Source organism: Oryctolagus cuniculus, chromosome 1 (genome assembly GCF_051225735.1).
Source record: "Oryctolagus cuniculus isolate XC-2025 breed Fujian yellow rabbit chromosome 1, ASM5122573v1, whole genome shotgun sequence".
Classification (NCBI taxonomy): Eukaryota; Metazoa; Chordata; class Mammalia; order Lagomorpha; family Leporidae; genus Oryctolagus; species Oryctolagus cuniculus.
The window spans coordinates 102114895-102136659 of NC_142867.1; the positions used below are offsets into that span (position 1 = coordinate 102114895).

The window sequence follows — 21765 nt, forward strand, 5'->3', positions numbered from 1 at the left end:
TGAAAGTGCCAGAGCTCATGAAAATTTATAGTGAACTTTTCCATTCTGCCATTTATAAGGCTGTCTAAAGTAGCAAAGTCACTTAAAAATGCATATCTACTTCAGCTCCAAAAATCTTAAGATCAAAAATACAGAAGAAATTCACTCATTCCATGTTGCAGAAGTGTCATCTCTTTTTACTTTTCAAGTTAACTTTCTGCTTATGATAAAAGAGGCAAATCTATTATATATAATAAATCATACATATAATAGACTATATATAAGAAGTGTGAGAATGGTTAAGAATGAAGTACTGTTGTATTTCCTTTCTTATCTCCCAGACAGAGCTATTCTGAATTTATATTTTACTTTCATTTAAATATTAACAGTAGAACTGATAAAAATGAGTCCTTTAAATGTAAACTTAAGAAGCAGGAAAGCAACAGCATTTTTGTTAAAATCACTAAGCAGACTTTTTAGAAAGGATATTTCATTCTCTGTGTACTACCTTTGTGATTCTGAGCAATGTGTCTAAACTCTCCAGCCTCTGTTTTCAAAATTGTAGAAGTGGAAATTCTTTTTTTTTTTTTTTGGGGGGGGGGGGGACAGGTAGTTAGACAGTGAGAGAGAGAAAGATCTTCCTTCCATTGGTTCACCCCCCCAAATGGCCACTATGGCTGGTGTCCGGCACCACAGGCGGAAGATTAGGCTAGTGAGCTGTGGCGCCGGCCGGAAATTCTTAATTTGCAGGCTTCCTGTTAGGATTAATGCCAAGCGTTTAGTGTATTGTAGGCATTCAGTACATTATAGTTATTACATTAAGGAGCCAGTGTCTTCAAGAGCTAACTCATCTCAATCCAGAATACAGGAAAAAAATACAACGAAAACTTAGTTATCAATTTTTTTTTCAGTGTTTAAACTTAATTATATCAATTCTTTTATTCAATATTTAACACACCTAGCAGTTTAACAGTCTATTGTGTTCTTATGACCGATGGGTTAATTTTAATTTCTACTTCAAGTTTATAGCACTAGTGTTTGCAGTGATAATTTCTAGCATGTCACAAAAGACACAGGCTCTTCAAGCTGGGCAGAATCCAAAATTGCCCCAGAATATATAGCACAAGCTCCTTGTCGCCTTGAGGGAAAGCATACTTTTTCTTTTAGCTTATAAATGTCCTTTGAAAAATGTGTCACCATGATAAAAGCTCTGAGTAAGTTTGTTGAATGAGCAGTTCACCAAAAATTCACAAAAACATACCTGGAACTTAATCTAGCATTCTTTATGACAGCTTATTTCACTGCTGATTATAGGATCAACAAGGATATCAGTGTGTAAAAATGAAAAAGAGAGGAAAATATGTTTAGAGAAAACCCTAAACTTGCATATAAGATTTTAGAATGCTTAGTTTCTGATTTATGAGGCAGAATAGAATTTATGTTTGGTGGAGTTAGACAAAGAATTCCTGACAGAAGAGTGAAACTAATTTTAATTCCAAAAGAAAAAAAACAAAAAACAAAAAAACCTCAGTATTTCAGCACATTGATCAATCAGCAATAGGTCTCACTTCCTTAATAGGGAAGATATTTAATAATGTAGGTATGCCATGAAATTTGTACTCCAGATATAGACATGGAAACAAAGCAGGATTAATATTGTTATATTGCTGAAATGAAATTCCTGTGAGACTGATTTCTCTTTCCTCTCATTAGCTTCACAATTCTTCAAAATCTGTGATTGTATTAAACTTGGGTGAGCTCACCAGTGAGACATAGAACTAGTGTCTATCCATGGATATCCATTAGAATGGATTCCTGCATTTCCTCTAATGAACCCCTTGCTTTTACTGTCCCTGTGGCTTGAGGTTCATGTGACTTGTCATGTCATTAAGCACAATCTGTGAACCATCGGGGTGAGAGTATAAGTTGATGTCAGAGCAATTTGATCCTTAAAAGTGTTTGATTTCTTCATTATGTTTCCATGACTTGACTTCACTAAAATTAACTAAATTTCTGCATTCTACTTCACCTTCTCCCAAAATTTATATAAAGTAAGAGTGGGGAATAAGAAGCAAAAGCAAACCAGGTGCCCCTCACTACCTCCACACCATGCTGTAGCACAGGTTCTCCTGTTTAGTGTTGGAATACAACCAGACACCCAGGTCTCTTTGATATGAACAAATTACTGAAATGTTTCCCCCATCTGTCCTTGAAGGTCTTCAATCTTTGCCAGTTTCTGGGATTAAAGTAAATGCCCTGACTGGTGAGTTGGCGTTATTGGAGTATTCTGTGCAGAGTATTAGGATCAATGTGTTTGTTTACTAAAAATGTCTGGTGAACCTGGCTTATAGGATCCATGCTTGTGTTACCTCTCTATTAAACATTAGAAGAATTTAACTGAGGGGCAAATGGCACAGTAAAATTTTCCTTTAGAAAGATCATTCCTCTATAGGAGAATTTATAGAGAATTGGGGCCAGCATTATGGCTTAGCAGGTATACCCACTGCCTGCAACTCCAGCATGCCACATGGGCACCAGTTCATGTCCTGGCTGCTCCACTTCCAATCCAGCCCCCTGCTAATGACCTGAGAAAAGCAGCTGAAGATGGCCCAAGTGCTTAGGGCCCCTGCCACCCAGTGAGAGGACCTGGATGAAGCTCTGGGCATTGCAGTCATCTGAGAGTGAACCAGTGATGGAAGATCTCTCTCTCTCTCTCTCCCCCTCTCTCCCTCTCCTTCTCCCTCTCCTTCTCCCTCTCCTTCTCCCTCTCCTTCTCCCTCTCCTTCTCCCTCTCCCCCTCTCTCCCTCTCCCCCTCTCTCCCTCTCCCCCTCTCTCCCTCTCCCCCTCTCCCCCTCTCTCCCTCTCTCCTTCTTCCTCTCTCCCTCTCCTTCTTCCTCTCCCCCTCTCCCCCTCTCCCCCTCTCCCCCTCTCCTTCTCCCTCTCTCCCTCTCTTCCTCTCTCCCTCTACCTCTCTTTCTGAACATCTGACTTTCAAATAAATAAATCTTTAAAAAAAATAGAGAATGGATTTAAGATTGAAGACAAGAAAATCTACTTAAATTTGAAAATATATACAAGTGTCACTTGTGGACCACTCTGGAAAAAGATGCACTAAGTATAACATTGCTTCTGTATACCAGTCAAATGGCACAGAACAGAGAAATAAACCAACTGTTTGCTTGACAGTGTATACCCTGCCCCCGAAAAACCACTCAAGTTGGAAGGCAGCTGGTGTTAACAAATCTGAATGTCAAACAGAATGTAGGAAACCAGTCTAGGTGAATCATTGAAATAATTTTCTTAAACTTTAAACAGAAACCAGATATATATTTTTAACCTCAGAATATGAACAAAGAAAATGCCTAATTTTTGATGACTTTCCAATGTATCAAGAATGGTGAGCCAAGCCCATCTATAAACACTTCGATCTGTACAATGAAGTAAGTTTCTGATTAATGTTGAAAGACGATGATACCTAGGTGGCTCTGTTGCACAATAGATAGCTCATTGGACTTCTACAAAACTCCAGCGCCTTTCATGTATTGAATCTGCTATGTGAAGTTACAGGAACTTGAGACGTCTTCCATATAAATTAGAAAATGGAAGGCCATCTTGCCTCAACTCTGCAGTTTGCCTTTCGTTGTTTGGTCAGTTTGCAGTCCTTGTTGCCTGATTGTCATGTAAGTACGGCACTGACATCCTGGACATCTAGTACAGATGTTTGATTTAGACTGCAGGAGAGACTAAAAATTGTCAGTTTATTCAGATTTGTTGTTGTCTCTCTCAATAAAATTATATCAAAGTTTGTGCAGTAAATCAGCATGTTCCAATATGGTAACCACATGGCATCATGTGGTTACTGAATTCATGAAATATACGTAGTCCAAAGAGATATGCCTTAAATCTAAAATACATACCAGATTTCAAAGATGTGGTTGAAAAATATGTTAACTATTTCAATGTCTGTTATTCCATGTTAAAGTAATTTCTTATATATAGAATTAAATGAAAGACTAAAATTAATTTCAACTGTTTTTACTTATTCTAATGTGCTACAGTCGATAATTTAAAATTACATATGACGTTCACATCATATTCCTATTGTACAACCTTTTATGAAATGTTTACTAGAAGCAACAGTTCAAGACAGCTTAATTTCCCTCTGAGTGTTATAGGTGTTACAAGTTAGTTTTCAATGCAAATCCTTAGAGACTAGGAAAAGAATCATGAGCAGGTGTTTGGCCTAGAGGTGGTAAGATGCCTGCATCTCATTTCAGAATGCCTGGGTTCAGTACCCTGCTCTGTGTTTGATTCCAGCTTCCTGCTGAGGCCTTGGGAAGCAGTGGTGATTGCTCTCAAGTGATTGGGTCCATGTCACCCACGTGGAGAAATGGATTGAGTTCTTAGCTCTAGGCTTCTGCACCAGCCAGGGACTATTGCATGAGTTTGGATGTAATCCAACAGATAGGAGCTCTCTGTCTACCACATTAGCTAGTTAATAATTAACTTGAAAAAAAAAATCAGTGGCTCGGAACTAATTTTTATTTAATTCTATCAATCTGGGATCTGACACAAAAATATTATTTATGTCCCATTTCATCTCTCTATAGCTCTAAGTACATAATTCTGGTTGTCATCAATGCTATGTATTTAATTCTTAAATTACTTATTTGTTTATTTGAGAGACAGAGGGCAATCTATTACTGGATCACTCCTCAAACATCCACAATGACTGTGACTGAGCCAGATCAAAACTAGGAGCTATAAATTTTTCCTCTTATCTCAAATGTACTTATTGAAGCTTTACCTAGAAAACAGCAGCCTTAGTTATCCTGTTGCATGTAAATAAAGTTAACCACATACCTTCACCTAATATGTTAAGAAATGGAGGGGCAGGCATCATGATACAGCAGGTTAAGCCATTGCTGGGGATGCCCACATTCCCATATCAGAGTGCCGAGGATCCAATCCTCCCTCTGCTTCAGTCTGGCTTCCAGCTGATGTGCCTGGGAAGGCATCAGATGATGGCCCAAGTACTTGGATTCCTGCTACCCATGATGTGGGAGACCTGGATGGAGTTCCTGGTTCCTGGCTTCAGCCTGCCCCAGCCCCAGCTGTTGCAGGCATTTGGGGAGTGAACCGTGGTTGGAAGATCAATCTCTCTTTCTGTCTGTCTCTCCCTTTCTGTCTTTCACTTTAACTTTCAAGTAAATAAATAAATAAAACTTAAAAATGAAGAAATGGATTAGAGGCCATGTTCTCTACTATTGTTAATAAGACCTTTATATATATATATATATATATATATATGTATGTATGTAACAGATGTTTCTTCATCATCTTCAGACTGCTGGTCTACCCAGATCTAGACTAGCTAATGTGCTTCCTCTAATTTTCACTCAAATTATATACCTTATAAGGTAAAGGAAATCTTCATCCTTTCCATTTTCCTTATGTCTTTGCAGTTCTCAAAGTTACTGCTCTTGACTGGAATGCTATTGTGTTCTTGGCCAGCTGGAAGATAACAATGATTTCATATTAGACTTCTTTTTAGCCTAATTCGGTGATTTTTGAGACTTTTAATTTTCATGAAAGCAGTGAAGTCCTGCAGATCCTACATGGAAGCCCAGTATTTTCAACAGCACAGCAGAGTTCTGTTTGAATTGGATGTATATGTGTGACTGTGTTTTCTACTGGAAACTCCATTCCCTAAACATCAGAAGGGCCTCTGTGCTTTGCCATGGAATTTTTGTTTGGAAAATTACTTAATAAGCATTGATTTAAATGATCTATAACAAGGAGCAGGGATTTAGTTTTTTGGCAGTATGTTTACTGTCTAATATCTTGACAATTAGGTTTAGCTTCAAACTTATTTGGTATATTGGAAAAGATGAGAATGCCAAAAGAATAGTGGCTTTTAAGACCATGCATTAATTAATTAATTAAATAAAAGTTGTGAACCTTCAATACAAAAACAATTTCAGATGCCCGTGAGTCAGTGACATGGAATTATTTGTAGGTTCTCAACTATAATATGAGATTTAGCTGGAGTACAATGATAGAAAGTACATCGTTCTTTTATTTCCATATATGTGATCGCAAACTATACTTCTCCCTACTAAAGGGACATAGGATATATGTGATGATTTCTTTTTGACAATCATAAATTATTGAAAAATGCATTCATGAAGAAGTTCTTAATGCCACTTTTATAAAAGAGTTCTTTAAAATGAAAGTTATTTTCATATGTTCAACATGGTTATATATAATCAGGCCTTGAGGAAAACAATAAAATCAGTTCACCAAATATTTGACAAGCACCTTGGCTTCATATTAATAATTTAGTATTCAGAAAATATATTAATATTAGTTACTCTGTGATTTACATCCCGATGTACTGAATTTCTCTAATTAAGCTGACTGTATCTAAACTTGAAAGATTTTGGTACTGAAGATTAAAATGCAGTTTTATAGTTTGAAAAAGATACTTTTTACCATTATATTTTCATTCCAGGCACTTCACTGACACTAGGCTAACTTGTGTCCTTACCATGAAAGTGGCCTATTATTATGACCTATAAAAGTCATAGAAGTTTTATGATCATACTTTAATCTTCTAGTTTTTGCTACTAAGTAAAGATTTATTTTATTGATTTTGTTTTCATTCCAAAACAAGTGGTTTTTTTTTTTTTTTCCATTTTTGAAACATTAGGACTAAAGGGACGTGAGAAAGTAAAGGAACTACTATTTGTTGGAGGCTTTTGTGTTATGAGACATTCTGCTAGTTTTTGGGTTTTTGTGTGTGTTAGCCCATTCAGTTCTCACTCAGTTGGGTGGGGTTATCACCATTCTATTTATGAGAAATTGAAGTTTAGAATGAGAGCATGCCCAGGGTCACACAGAGAAGTGGTAAAGAAAGGACTTAAACTCCTGTCTAAGTATAAGGACGGTGTTATTGTCACTATATTGGCCTACTCCTGGAAAGAACCCTCTGGTTGAAATGCCAAAATGTAACATTCTTAGGTATAGCTTTTATAATTAGATTTTAGATATTATAAAACTATAATACTTATTAATTTTAGAAACTAAAGACAATAAAAATCACCTGTAATTTCCAAGGTTCTTTGCAAGCATTTTATCTAAATTGTAACTTGAAAGCCGATGAACTCACAAGTTAATTGGCAAGAGACTGCTTCGTTCCTTTTTTCTTCAGTGCTGTAAAAGTATTAAAAAGAGGCAGTCTCCTTTAATAAATGCCTTCATTCCCCTTTTGGGTTTCTCATGCTTGTTAGTTATTCTTCATATCTACGATTATTCTTCATATCTACCACTGAAAGATAACAGTTAACAGTCCTAAATTAGCCCTTCCTGTCCGGTGGTTAGCCTGTGGATGGACTAATTGATAGAGACAGAACTAACTGAAGAAAATGTAGTAAGTGAAATCTTGCTTCCCAGATGCGGCAGATGGAGTAGATGGCCCAGGGTTCCCCTTTCTAGGTCACAGAGTGAGAAATATTGCATTAAAATTGGTGAATGCCTGAATTTTTCTCTGCATTTCAAGATATACCTTTATATTCTAGTAACCATCATAGGCATCTGGTTTTATGGCATTAATAAGCAAATAAATATGCCTTATTTCTTCAGTGGCAGTTACATATGATGATATAGAGAATCTTAAGTATATTATTTTCATTTTTTATAGAATCACCCTTCTATTGAGAAGAGAAAAATAAAATTTATGTGCTTTTAAGATAAATTACAATAGTAAATATGAAGAGATAAAAGATAAACCTATTAGATCTGTGAGAAAAGTTTACAGCATAGTGAAAAGTTATGCTAATTAAAGTGTCTTGAAGAATATATTCATTTGTCAAAATAATTTGTGGTCATGTTAGTTCCCATACGTTTCCACTTTTCTGGATCATAGGGAGTTGTGTATGTCTGCAACTGTGAGAAAGCATTCCTGGACAGAAGGAATGGAGTGCTACTTAACCCGGTCCAAATGTTAATAGTGGTTTTCACAGCTTGAGCTGAAAGTTAATTTCATCTGATAGCATGGCATGATTTCTGCAATGAAAGATAGGCATTTGTTGAGAAAGTTGTGATAACTATAAATAAATCAACAGTTCATTCTAGTTTCCATTGATATAATGTTTTGGATACAAGTGTTGTTAGAAATTCTTATTCTTCAAAACTTTGCCCTTAACACAAAAGATCCCCAACACACACACTCAATGTCAGTAAAAATGAGCACATCCTCGCCAGTCAGGGCATCTTATCTCCCAAAGGTTCCTTTTTTTTTTTTTTTTTTTAAGACGTATTTTATTTATTTGAAAGACAAAGTTACAGAAAACGAGAGAGGTCTTACATCCACTGGTAGACTCCCCAAAATGACTACCATGGCCAGAGCTGAGCTGATCCAAAGCCAGGAGCCTCTTCCGGGTCTCCCACATGGGTGCAGGAGCCCAAGCACGTGGGCCATCTTCCACTGCTTTCCCAGGCCACAGCAGAGAAGTTGGATCGGAAGTGAAGCAGCTGGATCTTGAACCGGTGCCCATATGGGATGCAGGCGCCGCAGGCGGGGGCTTTAACCCACTGAGCCACAGCGCCGGCCCCCCAAAGGTTTCAAAACTACTCTGTGAAGAGTACAAAATATGGTAGTCCTTAGTTTATTCAGCAGGTCCCTGCTTAACAGTGTAGCAGTGTTAAAGAGACAAGAAGTGTGTTCCTATAACAGTGGATTTGCTCAGAAATCTTGGAGGAGAAAGAACAGTTAGAAGACTGTCCAGAGAAACCCACAACTTGTTTTTTCTGGGTCAGAGTAAAACAAGAAAGGTCATTAGAAACTACAAATTGTATGACTCCAGTATTCACAAGGAAAGACAGGAAAAGAGTAAGTCCAGAAAGATAAAGGCAGGAAAAGCAAGCAAGCATGAGATTCTCCCAGTCCCTGCTCGGAGCTGTCTCCATTCTGTCAGTTTTGCTCATGGTTTGCATGATTCGCCTGCTATTTCCTGCCTTGTTTCCTTAGGGCAAGAGCCTCCTGGAGGAGGTGGTAAAGCTTCCTGATTGGCTTGCGGCCCTTGTGTCTTCCTCACACTCTTCCAGCATTCCTTCCCCGGGATCCTGCCTCCATACACAGTGCCCTATTGACTTGGCTTCCCTTATTTGCTCCTGGCCTCAGGAAGGAGCAATCCCAACTGGATAGGAACACTGCAGTCTGGTTCCTTTTCGTCTCCTTTATCTATCTACATCTTCTCGCAAAGTTGGGTTGCTGTTGCCGCTGTGTGAGGAATTTGCCCTTACCGTGCAAGTACCTTGTCTCTTATTTATGCTTGAATCCCCGGTAGTAGACTGCACAGAAGTGAGGGTCTACCTCCGTCCTCGCTGACTTAGAAAATGCCTGCTGAAAGCGCAGTGCAGCTTCTCCCCGTCAGCTCCTGCAGGAAGTGTCCCAGACTGCCACGCGCAGTTTGTCATGTGTCCCTGTTGTGTCTGTTTCATTAGTCAAGCAAAGTCAGCCGGAGGCCACACTCGCCCCTCTGCGCAGCAGCAGAGGTGCATCCTCGTGCACAGGGCTGTCAGCAAAAACACACGCTGCATAGCACCTCGGCAGGTTTTTGCAGATCTTCCCAGAGCTCCGAAAAACAACTCTTTTTTTTTTTTTTAAGAGATTTATTTATTTATTTGAAAGGCAGAGTTACATAGAGATGGAAGAAACAGAGAGAGAGAGATTCTTCCATCCACTGGTTTACTCCCCATGTGGCTGCAACTGCCAGGGCTGGGCCAGGCCAAAGCCTGGAGCCAGGAGCTTCATCTGGGTCTCCTACGTGAGTGCAGAGGGCCCAAGCACTCGGGCCATCTTTGCTGCTTTCCCAGGTGCATCAAACGGTGCCCATATGGGATGCCAGCACTGCAGACAGTGGCTTAACCCACTGCACCACGCGTCAGCCTCAAAAAACAACTCTTAAGATAGGTAACATCAGCTGTGAAAAGGGACAGAAGCACTCTTACCCCATGTGACCTACCTGGTAGTCCTGGATCTCTCATAAAACATGTTTGAATCACAGGAGCTCCAAGAGGGTAAGGCCAATTTTTTTAGACATTGAGTTGAAAAATAAGTTGGTTTGTATGGCACAGTAGTTTTGGTCTCATTTTGCTGTTTGGTGTCCTGACTCCTTTGGTTTTGTTTCTCCTTTGGCGCGGGTTCCCAGGGCAATCACTAGCCACCCTGACCCCTTAAGTCTAAGATAGCTTCTTGTTCAAATTCTCACACTCCTCATTCCTTCCTGTTCGTCATTTCTGCTTCCATAAGTGTGTTTTGCTTGTCCAGTTTAAACGAGTGTTAGAGAAGGAATCTCTATTAGAATATTCTAAGAAAGATGACAATTCGTCCAGTTCCGAGTGAAAGTGGTTCCCAGATCCTGAAGGTGTCAGGTACATCCAGGCAGGCAGAAGGTCATTGCCCCACTCTCTAGCCCCAGGTTGAAACAAAAGCAGTGAGCAGGAGTACAAATAGCAAAAAGGAGAACAGCAGAAAAGGCCCAGGAACTGACCAGGTCATTCTTTTATTTCCTGTGATCCAGAAACATCAACAATTTTTTTACTTTGAGTAGGATTTTTCTAAACATCTTTGTAAAATACATCAGTTTGTCTACTTCAAATGAGCCTTCCTCTGGCCATTGCAAAGCAGGATTTTTCTAAGTCTACCTATTCCAAATGTGACTGAGTAAAATAAGCCTTTTTATCTGTAATAAAGAGATCTACTGGCAACATCGTGGGCTTCTATTTTTCTGTTATTACAGCCAGCGGTGAATCAGATGGAATCTTCACTCTCATATTACCAATTTTGCTAAAAATTTGAGTACCTCAAAATTTACCTCAAAAACAGTTTCCCCGGGGGCTGGCACCATGGCTCACTTGGTTAATGCGGTGCCGGCATCCCATATGGGCACCTGGTTCTAGTCCCGGTTGCTCCTCTTCCAGTCCAGCTCTCTGCTGTGGCCCGGGAAGGCAGTGGAGGCTGACCGAAGTGTTTGGGCTCTGCACCTACATGGGAGACCAGGAAGAAGCACCTGGCTCCTGGCTTTGGATTGGCACAGCGCCGGCTGTAGCGGCCATTTGGGGAGTGAACCAACAGAGGGAAGACCTTTCTTTCTGTCTCTCTCTCTCTCTCACTGTCTAACTCTGCCTGTCAAATAAAAAAAAAAAAAAAAAAAAAAAAAACTTTCCCCAAGAACCCGATCCCCCTGTGCCCATGTAGCCATGGCGGAGACTTCTTAGTAAATTCAGGACCTCTCACTCCGTCAAAGGTGATCAAAAATCCAACGAAGTTAGCCAGTAGAAGACTTTCTTGAGGCATACCAGCCTCCTATGGCCAGGTTGTCAGAATAAAAGAGAAATTGAGAATCAAAGAAACATGCTAATTCATAAATATAGAATTCGCTAATTGTATTATTGAGCCAAAGAATTCTGAAGCATGTACAAAGCAAATAAGTGGCTCCAGGAGTATGGAGATTTTCTTGTCTATTTATTTGGAATTAAAGTTAAGATTGTTTTTTTAGTAGATAGTCAACAGATAGTTTTTGTCAGTAGCTGCATAGCACATACTTTGATGTCCAATCTTTTCCTAGGTTACACTGATTTTATGATTCATCAGTAACTCCTGAAGTCAGTCACCCTTTATAATGTTTCTAGGATGTATGATTGGTCACATCCTTGAGTCTCCCAATATCCCTTCTGGTCTTAAATCCCATCTACAGTTTAGAACTACCTGTGGTTTTCTGCTCAGACTTAGATGTCACTAGGGATGAATCTGGATCTTGGTGACTGACAGGGACTCTGAAGACATGAGCAGTACATCTATCTGAAGGATTTCCTGGTTAGTATTTTTTTGGCCTGATCAGCTTTCCACCATGCGCATCTCCACTTGGCTGCCTCTCCCTCCCCTTATAAAAGATAAGGACATTATCCTGCCCACTGTGAGGCCTAAGTCTGGGGAGAGGATAAAAGTCGATTGCTAATTGAATTAAATTTAATTTCAAATTACTGTTGGATTTTACTATACCTGGGTATAGAATTCCAGTGTTTTAGAGAAAGCACGCCTTCAACTTCATAAAGTATTGCCAAATAGCTTTCCCAAATAGTTATACCAATTTACACTCCCACCTGTAGTGTATGAGTTCCTACTCTCACACATTCTTGGCAACATCTGGTGTTTGCAGACTTTATTTTTACCAATCTGATGGGTGTGAAGTAGTGTCTCATTTTGGCTTTAATTTGCATTTCTCTGCTAGGGAGTGTCTTTTCATATATTTATTGGTCATTTGGGTTCCTTCTGTGAATTGACTGTTCAGATCTTTTGCCTAAAAAAATTGGTTACCTGTTTTTCTGGGTAAAATCTTTTGATGTTCTTGTGTGTTGCAAATATCTTCTCCCGGTCTGTGATTTTTTTTTTTTTTATTATGGAGTCTTTTGTGTTCCATCGTGTCTACCTTTTCCTTGATAGCATGTGATTGTGTGGTTTTTCTTAACAAATATTGTGGGGCTGGTGTTGTGGCATCACAGGTAAAGCCATACAGATGCCAGTTTGTGTCTTGACTGCTCCACTTCTGACCCAGCTCTTTGCTAATAGCCGGGGAAAATCAGTGGAAGATGGCCCAAGTGTTTGGACCATTGCCACCCATACCGGAGACCTGGAGGAGGCTCCTGGCTTTGACCCAGTCCAATGCTGGCTATTGAGGCCATCTGAGAGGTGAACCAGCAGATGGAAAATATTTCTGTCTCTCCATCTCTCTCTCTGTAACTCTGACTTTCAAGTAAATGAATAAATCTTTAAAATAAAAAGAAAAGAAATGTTGCCCTAACTTGATATGAATGTCTCCTATAATTTCTCCAGAAGTTTTACAGAGTTCTAGCTCATATTTAAATCTTTGTCTACAATTTATTCTTTGTGTATTGTATGAAAGAAAATTGCAGCTTTATTTTTGTCACGTATGGAACCAGTTGCCTTCATTTGTTGCATAGCCCATCTCTGTCTCATGCACTGTAACATCATCTTATTCCTGACCTTTTGTTTTTCCATGTCAACTTTAGGGTCAGTTTCTCAGGTTCTGTGAAAAGCCTTGTGGGGAATCTGATTGGACTTGCAGTGGCCTGTAGAGACTGATTGGAAGACAGTTGCTGTCTTTGTAAATTGAGCACCAGCATCCATGAAAACAGCATACTGTTCCTTTCATTTTACTCTTCTCTTGGCCTTCACTATAGGTTTTCTGCTTCAAGTTCTTATCATTTTTTTCAGTTTTTTTTTTTAGTTACTACTACAAACTGAATCATTTTTAAATTAAAATTTTTAGTTGGTTTTGATGGTGTTGCAACCCCTTATGAACTTTATATCTGCAATATGATACACTGTGATCAAAGAATATTGTATGTATGATATCAGTTCCTGGTATTTATTGAAATATGGCCTATTGCCTACTATAAAGCCAATTTTATAAAACTTGAATTTGTTCTTAGAAAGATTTTCTCAGGGCCAATGTTGTGGTATAGCGGGTAAAGCTGCCACCTGCGACGCCAACATCCCATATGTGCACAGGTTTATGTCCCAGCTGCTCCACTCAATCCAGCTCCCGGCTAATGGCCTGGGAAAAGCAGTGGAAAATGACCCAAGTATTTGGCCCCTGTCACCCACATGGGAGACCTGGAGGAGATTCATGGCTTCAGCCTGACCCAGCCCCCAAGCCTTGAAGCCATCTGGGAAGTGGACCAGAAGATGAAAGATCTCTCTCTATCTCTGTTTGTAACTCTGACTTTCAAAATCAATAAATAAATCTTAAAAAAAAAAAAAAGAAAGAAATGCTTTCTCTTTTGTAACATTCTCCAGAATTTGTGTGTCACTTAGATTGTTAGGATTATCTGTAGCCTTATTAAAGAGTTTCTATTTCATCTGTCAGCTGATAGGATATTTGTTCATTTCTTCTAGTGATCCTGTGACCTTTTACCTTGCTGTATGTCATGAAGATAAAGTTCAGAATTACTGTAGCTTCTTGTGGATTGTCCTTTTTACTATTATGTAGTAACTTTTATTACTAATTAAGTATTAGCAGTATTAAAGTATATATTTTTTCCTGGTATTGATAGAGTGGTGCCAGTTTTCTTTGATTTTTTTATATGCCCAGCAGCGCAGTTAGGACGTGTTCAGCTGCAAATAGCAGGTGGCTTGACTACAGTTGCTTAAATAAATGGGAGGTAATTTTCCATCTAAAACAAGATTGGCAGTGGATGTGTTCCATCTGCTCGGGAGCCAGGCCCTGCGTGCTCCTGTTGACACTGGGTGTGCCGCCTTCCATCCTCCTGCCTGCCTTCTCCCTCCGAGGCGCAGTGCTGGGGAGGAGAGGACCAGAGAACAGCCTTTATTATGGGAATTGCCTGAGACAACATCCTGGATCCCCATGTCTGCAGTCTGTAGAATCTCTGTCCTATGATTGCAAATGGTCTGTGTTTACACACATTTTATGAAGGTCCTTTAATTAGCGGATGGGTTTTTCAGTTTCTAGAGCGAGTGAAACATCACAACCGCCCTTACCAGGACTAATGCAGGTCCACATTTAGAGCAGAGGCAATTAAATGCCTGTCTGGAAACCAAGTATCTTGAGTTTACTAGCAAAGTAAAAGTTGATAAATTTCAAAGCTTTAATACAGCATGAAAACATAGTAAGATTTTAGTAATTGAGTATTTGTGTTTAGGAGTACTTGGTACAAAAGTATGTTTTCTCGAGAGATAGCATCTTTTTCTCCAGTTTTTTGGACGACTGATTAGATCTTAGTATTTTCCGTGAAGTCTGCCATCACTGCCATCACCTTGGGCTCGGGTGTTGGCTTGGCTATCATGTATCCCATCCCACATAGAAAACGTGACCTCAGACTCTGCCTTCCCGGTCCCGTTCTCTGAAACAGCAGTGCATCTGGCTTCACCTCTGACCTTTCCCTGGACTGTGGAGACAGACCTAGGAGACCTTTTCCCTTACCCTAACCCTGTGTACAGTGCAGCCTTCCACATCTGTAAAGCGAATGGATCTGTTTATTCTTCACTAAAAATGCTTTAGTCCTGTGTTAGACCAACCTAGAGCTTCCCGGGGCCCCTAGAATATACCTAATGTTTGATTTATGCCAAAAGTGAACAAAGTATTTCCCTACATTCTGTCATTCAGCCCTGGAAGTAAAAATATCTGAAAGAAATGGAGCCTTTAGAGCTCTGACATTAAAAAAAGGTAACTAATTACTTTTAAAGTAGGAAACTTTTTCCTTAAAAAGACTGAAGGGAGTGTTGTTTTTAAATTGTTAGGTTAAAGTGTACACAGGGAGCCTGATGCTAGATAAATACTGCACGACTACACTCTTAGTTGAGCATGTTTTTTGAGACCCTGAGACTGCTAATCCAGTCTTGAATGCCCTTTTGTCATCATTAATCCTTGTCCAACAGGATCTTATTTGAACAGAAACTAGGTGTCTTTTCATAGTAGGATAGGGAAAGTGTTTCTTGTATGAGATTAAGCCTTGTGGACATGCTTTCCCTTTCAGGGAGTGTGTGGTATTTTGTTTTACATTGATCACCCAATAAACTTTGCGTATTACTGAGTCATTGAATGAAATGTACCCCCAAGGCCTCTTGAGACAGCAGACTTTTTAGAAACTTGCAAGTATTCCATTCCACTGCTTTTATAGGTAGTTTTCTGTGTGACTTCTTTACATTTGACTAAAATTCTCCTTTCTGAGGTTGAAGCACTTCCCTTTTCCCCTATCCTAGCCAAAAAGCTCTTGTATCTTTCTGACTAATTAACCTTACGGCTTTACATTTGAAAACTCACTTTTCACTGTTTTCTATGCAATCATCATGCCAATTGTCTTATTTTTTTCTCACAGATCTCAATTTTAACTAACTTACTGTTCCTGATTTTACTTACTTACTAATTTTAAACAGCTCCTCTGAACTGTGTGCGTTAAATTTGAAATCTTATTACTGTTGTAATTTTATGATCATTACTGTTTATAAACTTTAAATTAGATTGAATTTAGATTTTGTTGTGTTGTTAAGTGTTCTAAAACAATCTTTCAGCCACGGAAACAAAGAAGTATTTTCCTGTCGAGGAATCAAATTGGCAGTGGATTGGTTTTTGGAAAGAGGCCACAAAGATGTGACGGTTTTTGTCCCTGCTTGGAGAAAAGAGCAGTCCCGACCTGACGCTCTCATTACAGGTAAGCTCATTACAGGTAGCTGTTGATCGTGGCTTCTGTGTTCTACTTGTGCAGGTATTGGTATTGTGAGATAGCTTGTTCCTGATTTACTCAACCCGTGTGACTCTCACGTTCTCTTGGTTGGGACATTAAAATTGTTTTCAAATTTGAAAACAATTGCTTGTGTGAACTAAACGCTAATCCTTGCTAGATGTCACTGTGTTGCTCTTGTTATCAGTTATGTGGAAATCTTGACTTCAAACTCTGTAAAGTTGTGACCCAGACAGCCAGCCAGCAGCTAGGGGACCGGGATTCAAGTTCCAGCTCTACCACTCACCAGACACTGAACCTGCCTGGACCTCAGTTGTCTAATATGCTACAGAAAATTAGCATGAAGTAAACTCAGAAAGCAAAATCTGTAAGTATGTAAATGACGTGAAAGCTGAGCGTGAAAGGAACGTGAGATCAAGAGGAGAGGAGTGGCAGCGCACAGTGCTCGGTGTGGCTGAGACTGGTTTAGATCTCATCATGGGAATTTTAATGTTGACTTCTAAGACCTCTCTGTGAATAAAAGCAAGTGGAAGGAAAACTTTCAATATTGTTTCACATACAAATACGTGTAAAACAAAATATTTTAGGAACATTGAGGATTATAATGGATAATGGTTGGGGTTTTTTTAATAAATGTGTGGGGTTTTTTTAAGATTTACTTATTTTATTTGAAAGGAGACTTACAGAGAGGCAGAGGCAGAGAGAAAGAGAAGGAGGGAGAGAGAGAGGAGTCTTCTCTCCATTGGTTCACTCCCCAGATGGCTGCAGTGGTTTCAGATTCTGAGGTTTCAGTTACCCAAAGTCAACCACAATCTGCAAATGTTAACATTTGTCTTGGTTCTTTCAAGATAGATGCCGTGTTCATATAATTCTTATTATTGTATTTTGTTAAAATTGTTCTATTGTTGTTAATCTCACTGTACCTAATAGATAACTTTATTGTAGGTTATTTACATATGGGGAAAGACATAATAACGTTTATAAGGTTCGGTACTATCCATGATCTCAGGCATGCACCAGGGGTCTCGGAATGTGTCATCTATGGGTGAGGGGATACTCCTGTGCTACAGTATGTATGGTGGCGGAGCAGAAAATACTGTTTGTACCACTGCTGTGCATTTACACTGGCCTAAGAAAGGCTAGTTTGTTGAGTATGAACTTGCAAAACAGGAGGGTCCATGTTGCAGTTTCCCCAGTCACAAAGTGTACCAGACTATAAACACTTATGCAGTTGTGAACATCTTCCCTGTATTTAATTTTTTTTTAATTCAAAGCTCCATCATTTTACCTCTGAGGGTCTTGGATTTTCCAGCAGTAAATCAAGAATATTATAACAGCATAAATACCTGTACCACATAAATTCCTTGAAGTAATAGAGGAGGTTCCCAGATGAGCATGCACATGGTCAATATTGCTGTGCCTAATATACGTTGTAAAAGAAAAGGACTTTTTACCAGTTATCTATAACTTGGGCAAGAACATGTTTACTTCATTTTTTACTTCCTGATAAAATTAGAGATTTGCCAATGGGGATATTTGGACCCAAAGAAGTTAAGCAACTTCTCCATGTCACATAGATAACGCTGAAAGCTGAATACCTGTTCAGTTTCCAAGCCTCACTCCTCTCACAATTGTCTCCTTCCTAGAGGCGGAAGTTTGAGATGCCTAGGCTATAAAGAGAAGGAGGAGTGGAGAGGACATGCAAGATCTTTTTTAATCTCTAAATTGGAGTTGAGCAAGTTGGCTAAAGAACTGAATAAATGATCATAATTGCAATATTGCTATAGGGATGCTAGTATAGTAATAAAAACGTGGCATGTCAAGAGGAAAATAGATTTTTAGATTTTTAGATCTCAAATTGTTAGTCTTAAGAGGCTTTATAATTGTTTCTTTGACAGAACAAACCTGTAATGGCTTTGGAATTGGTAACCCTTTCGCTTTGCATGGCTTACATTGGTTATCTCCATGAAACACAAGAGAACGAAGACAATCGCTATGAAGCTGTTGATAGTGAAGGACATTCTCACAGTTCTATGAGGAGGAAAACATCTACATGGGATTAATAGTGCTGCTCACCACAGACAGAGAGTCACTAAGAACTCTAAAATCTTCCATTTAAAGACCTTAGAGTACACAGGGTCATGATTCTTTTTCTAGAATAAGCTAATGAGGAGAGAAGCTAGCAGTTACAACGAGACCACTGTAATAAATTTTGTCCTTCCAAGCTGCCACTGTTACTCATTCTTTTTCCACAGAAGGAACATCTCAGTATTTTTTCTTTTATTAAATCTTCCTGTAAAAGTGTCATGAGAATGCAAGTAATTTTTGTTCATTATTATGTTATATATAATAAAAGTACCCAATGCTGTTTAAAAAAATAAAATAAAAAATAAAAGTACCAGCCTGCTAGGTGTCTGGAGCATGCCACTCTGCAGGTTGCTTTGCAAAATGACAGAACTCCCCAAGGCGTCTGTGTTTCTCCCCTGGGGAGTAATCTTGACTAAAGCCCTCAACCAGATAATACCTGATAAACTGAATAGTCTTTCACTGCGTCAAAGAAGAAACCTGGTTAAAAAAAAATAGATGTCAACATTGTCAGAATCATAGATTCAGTCTAGCGCTTTTGCCAATCTTCCATTCATTTAACAAATATCTCATAAGCACTAGCTGTGTATCAGGCACAGTGCCCGGAAGGAGAGATTTAGTGAACTCACTAACTGTGCTGAACCCATACTTGTTTAAGTTAGGACACTATTAGGATCAGTCCAACCTTATTAAGTGTTAAAGAAATGCAAATTAAGCAAATGATTCCCAGGAGGCTGCCACACAGCTTCCTCCCCTATTTTTCCAGTGAGGCGCACCCTCACAGATGGCAGAGTACCTTGAGTTACCTGTGAGCCTGTTGCAGGATGTCAGCTGAGGACTTCCAAGTATCCGGGTGTGTGTTTGTTTTTTGTTTGTTTGTTTTGGACAGGCAGAGTTAGAGAGACAGAGTGAAAGGTCTTCCTTCCGTTGATTCACCCCCCAAAATGGCGCTACGGCCGACACGCTGCTCCAATATGAAGCCAGGAGCCAGGAGCTTCCTCCTGGTTCCCATGCGGCTGCAGGGCCCAAGTACTTGGGCCATCCTCCACTGCACTCCCTGGCCACAGCAGAGAGCTGGCCTGGAAGAGGGGCAACCGGGACAGAATCCGGCGCCCCAACCAGGACTAGAACCCAGGGTGCTGGCGCCGCAGGCGGAGGATTAGCCTAGTGAGCCACGGCGCCAGCCAGTATCCGTCTTTTAGTAGGTCATTTATTCATTCATTCCACAGACACTGAGCAACTACTTGCATGCGCCTCATGGGCTGGCTGGGTGGTACTGATGGGAACCTTCCAAATGTTTATCAGGGAAACACACACAGTAATTGTAATGTGACAATGTCTGTGAGTGAAATGGGACTTGGATTTTGTATTGGTTTTCTATGAATTTTTTTTTTAAATCAGTTACATGCACCTGTTAACATTAAGTTGAAGAGCGCATGTTTAAGGAGAGCCTGCCAGCAAGCATACTGCTGGGGGCCCTAAGTGTGTTAACTCACCGTCTCCTCATAGCCTGTCAGATGCATTTGTTGTGACTGTCTGACATGCAAAGTGGCAGCACCTGAGATTTCTCTGTGATTTTTTTTCTGGTTTTAATGCCCACATTTATGTCTATTGCCCTGCCACTTTTCTAAACCAAGGTTCTGGTCTCAATGAACTTACTTGTCAGGAACACCATTAAATCCACCTGCCAGTATTAGAGCAGACCCATGTCACTCTTCGATTCCCTCTTCCAAGTACCCTGCTTGTACTTCTGCCAGGGCAGTTGCAACCCTTGCTTACCTAGTTCACCTGGGTGTCCATCGTGGCGAGACTGAGACCTCTCTGAGGACAGACCATTCTTAATCTCCATGGCTAGTGACACCTAGCACAGCACGTACCACAGAGTAGGCACATAGTAATTGTCTGTTGAAGAGATGGGTTTTTTAAGATTGATTTATTTATTATTTGAAAGGCAGAGTTACAGAGAGACAGAGAGGTCTTCCATCTTCTGGTTCACTCCTTAAATGGCCACAGCCACCCAAGCTGGGCCAATCTGAAGCCAGGAGCCAGGAGCTTCCTCCAGGTCTCCCACTTGGATGCAGGGACCCAAGGAGTTGGGCCATCTTCTGCTGCTTTCCCACGCACAGAGCAGGGAGCTCAATCAGATGTGGAGCAGCCAGGACTGGAACCAGCGCCCATATGGAATGCAGGCAAAACAGACAGCAATCTAACCTACTGTGCCACAGCACCAGCCCCAAGATGGACTCAAAAAAAAAAAAAAAAAAAAACACATTTTATTTACTTATTCGAGAGACAGAAAAGGAGCTCCCTGCCTTAGTATACTCTCCCAAATGCCCACAGCAGCCAGGGTGCCAAAGTAGGAGCCAGGAACTCCATCCAGGTCTCCCATATGCGTTCTGGAGCCTAACCTCCTGAGCCATCATTTGCTGCCTCCCAGGGTCTGTATTAGCAGGAGACTGGAATCAGGAGCTAGTTAGGTACCCTGATATGGGATGAGGCATCCTAACTGGTAACTCAACTGCTAGGCCAAACACCTGCCCCAGAGATGCATTTTTTTTTTAAATAAATTGGAGCTGGTATTTGTCACCATGTCTCATAGCAAAGAAAACAAAACATTTAATAGCCATGTCCATAACAACACTTCTGGCCTCACTGCTCCATTCTCTCTTAACTTTCTGTGTTTTAAAAATTTTCCCCAGGGCCAGTGTTGTGGCATAGTAAGTAAAGGCACTGCCTGGGACGCTGGCATATGGGTGTCAGTTCAACTCCTGGCTGCTCCACTTCCTATCCAGCTCCCTGATAATGGCCTGGGGAAGGTAGCCACAGATGGCCCAAGTGCTTGGGTTCCCGCCACTCACATGGGAGACCTGCATGAAGCTTGTGGCTCCTGGTTTCAGCCTGGCTCAGCCCTGGCCGTTGTTGCTACTCGGGGAGTGATCCAGGGAATAGAAGATAGATCTCTCTCGATCTCTCAATCTCTCAATCTCTCTCTCTCTCTCTCTCTCTCTCTTTATTTCTGTCACTCTCTGTACATAACTCTTTCAAACAAATAAATAAGTCTTAAAAAAAAAGATTCTTCCCTTTGCTACCTCAATTAGTTCTACTATTTCCTTTCAAACTCTCCTACCATCACATCCATTATTTTTAAAAAAGAAATCACAAAGTATAGAAACAGGGAGCAGGCATTTAGCCTAGTAGTTAAGATGCCCACACCTCACATTAGAGTTCCTGGGTTCTAAACCCAGTTCTCATTTCTGATTCCAATTTCCCAGTAACGCAGAACCTGGGAGGCAGCAGGTGATGACTATGGACGACCTGGATTGAGCTCCAGATTCCTAGCTTCAGCCCCACCCAAACTTGGCCATTGTGGGCATTTGAGATGTGAACCAACAGATGGGGAGCACTCGCTCGCT

At 40.2% G+C, this 21765-nt stretch overlaps 1 protein-coding gene across 4 annotated transcripts in view; it reads left to right on the top strand.

Moving 5' to 3' along the window:
• Positions 1–21765, top strand: part of ZC3H12C (zinc finger CCCH-type containing 12C) — a 78296-nt gene that overhangs the window by 45507 nt on the left and 11024 nt on the right. For all 4 annotated transcript variants that reach the window (XM_051849607.3, XM_051849617.3, XM_051849619.3 and 1 more), the window contains exon 3: positions 16098–16237. In XM_051849607.3, the coding sequence (XP_051705567.3) occupies positions 16098–16237 (140 nt within the window). The remainder of the gene's footprint in view (positions 1–16097; positions 16238–21765) is intronic.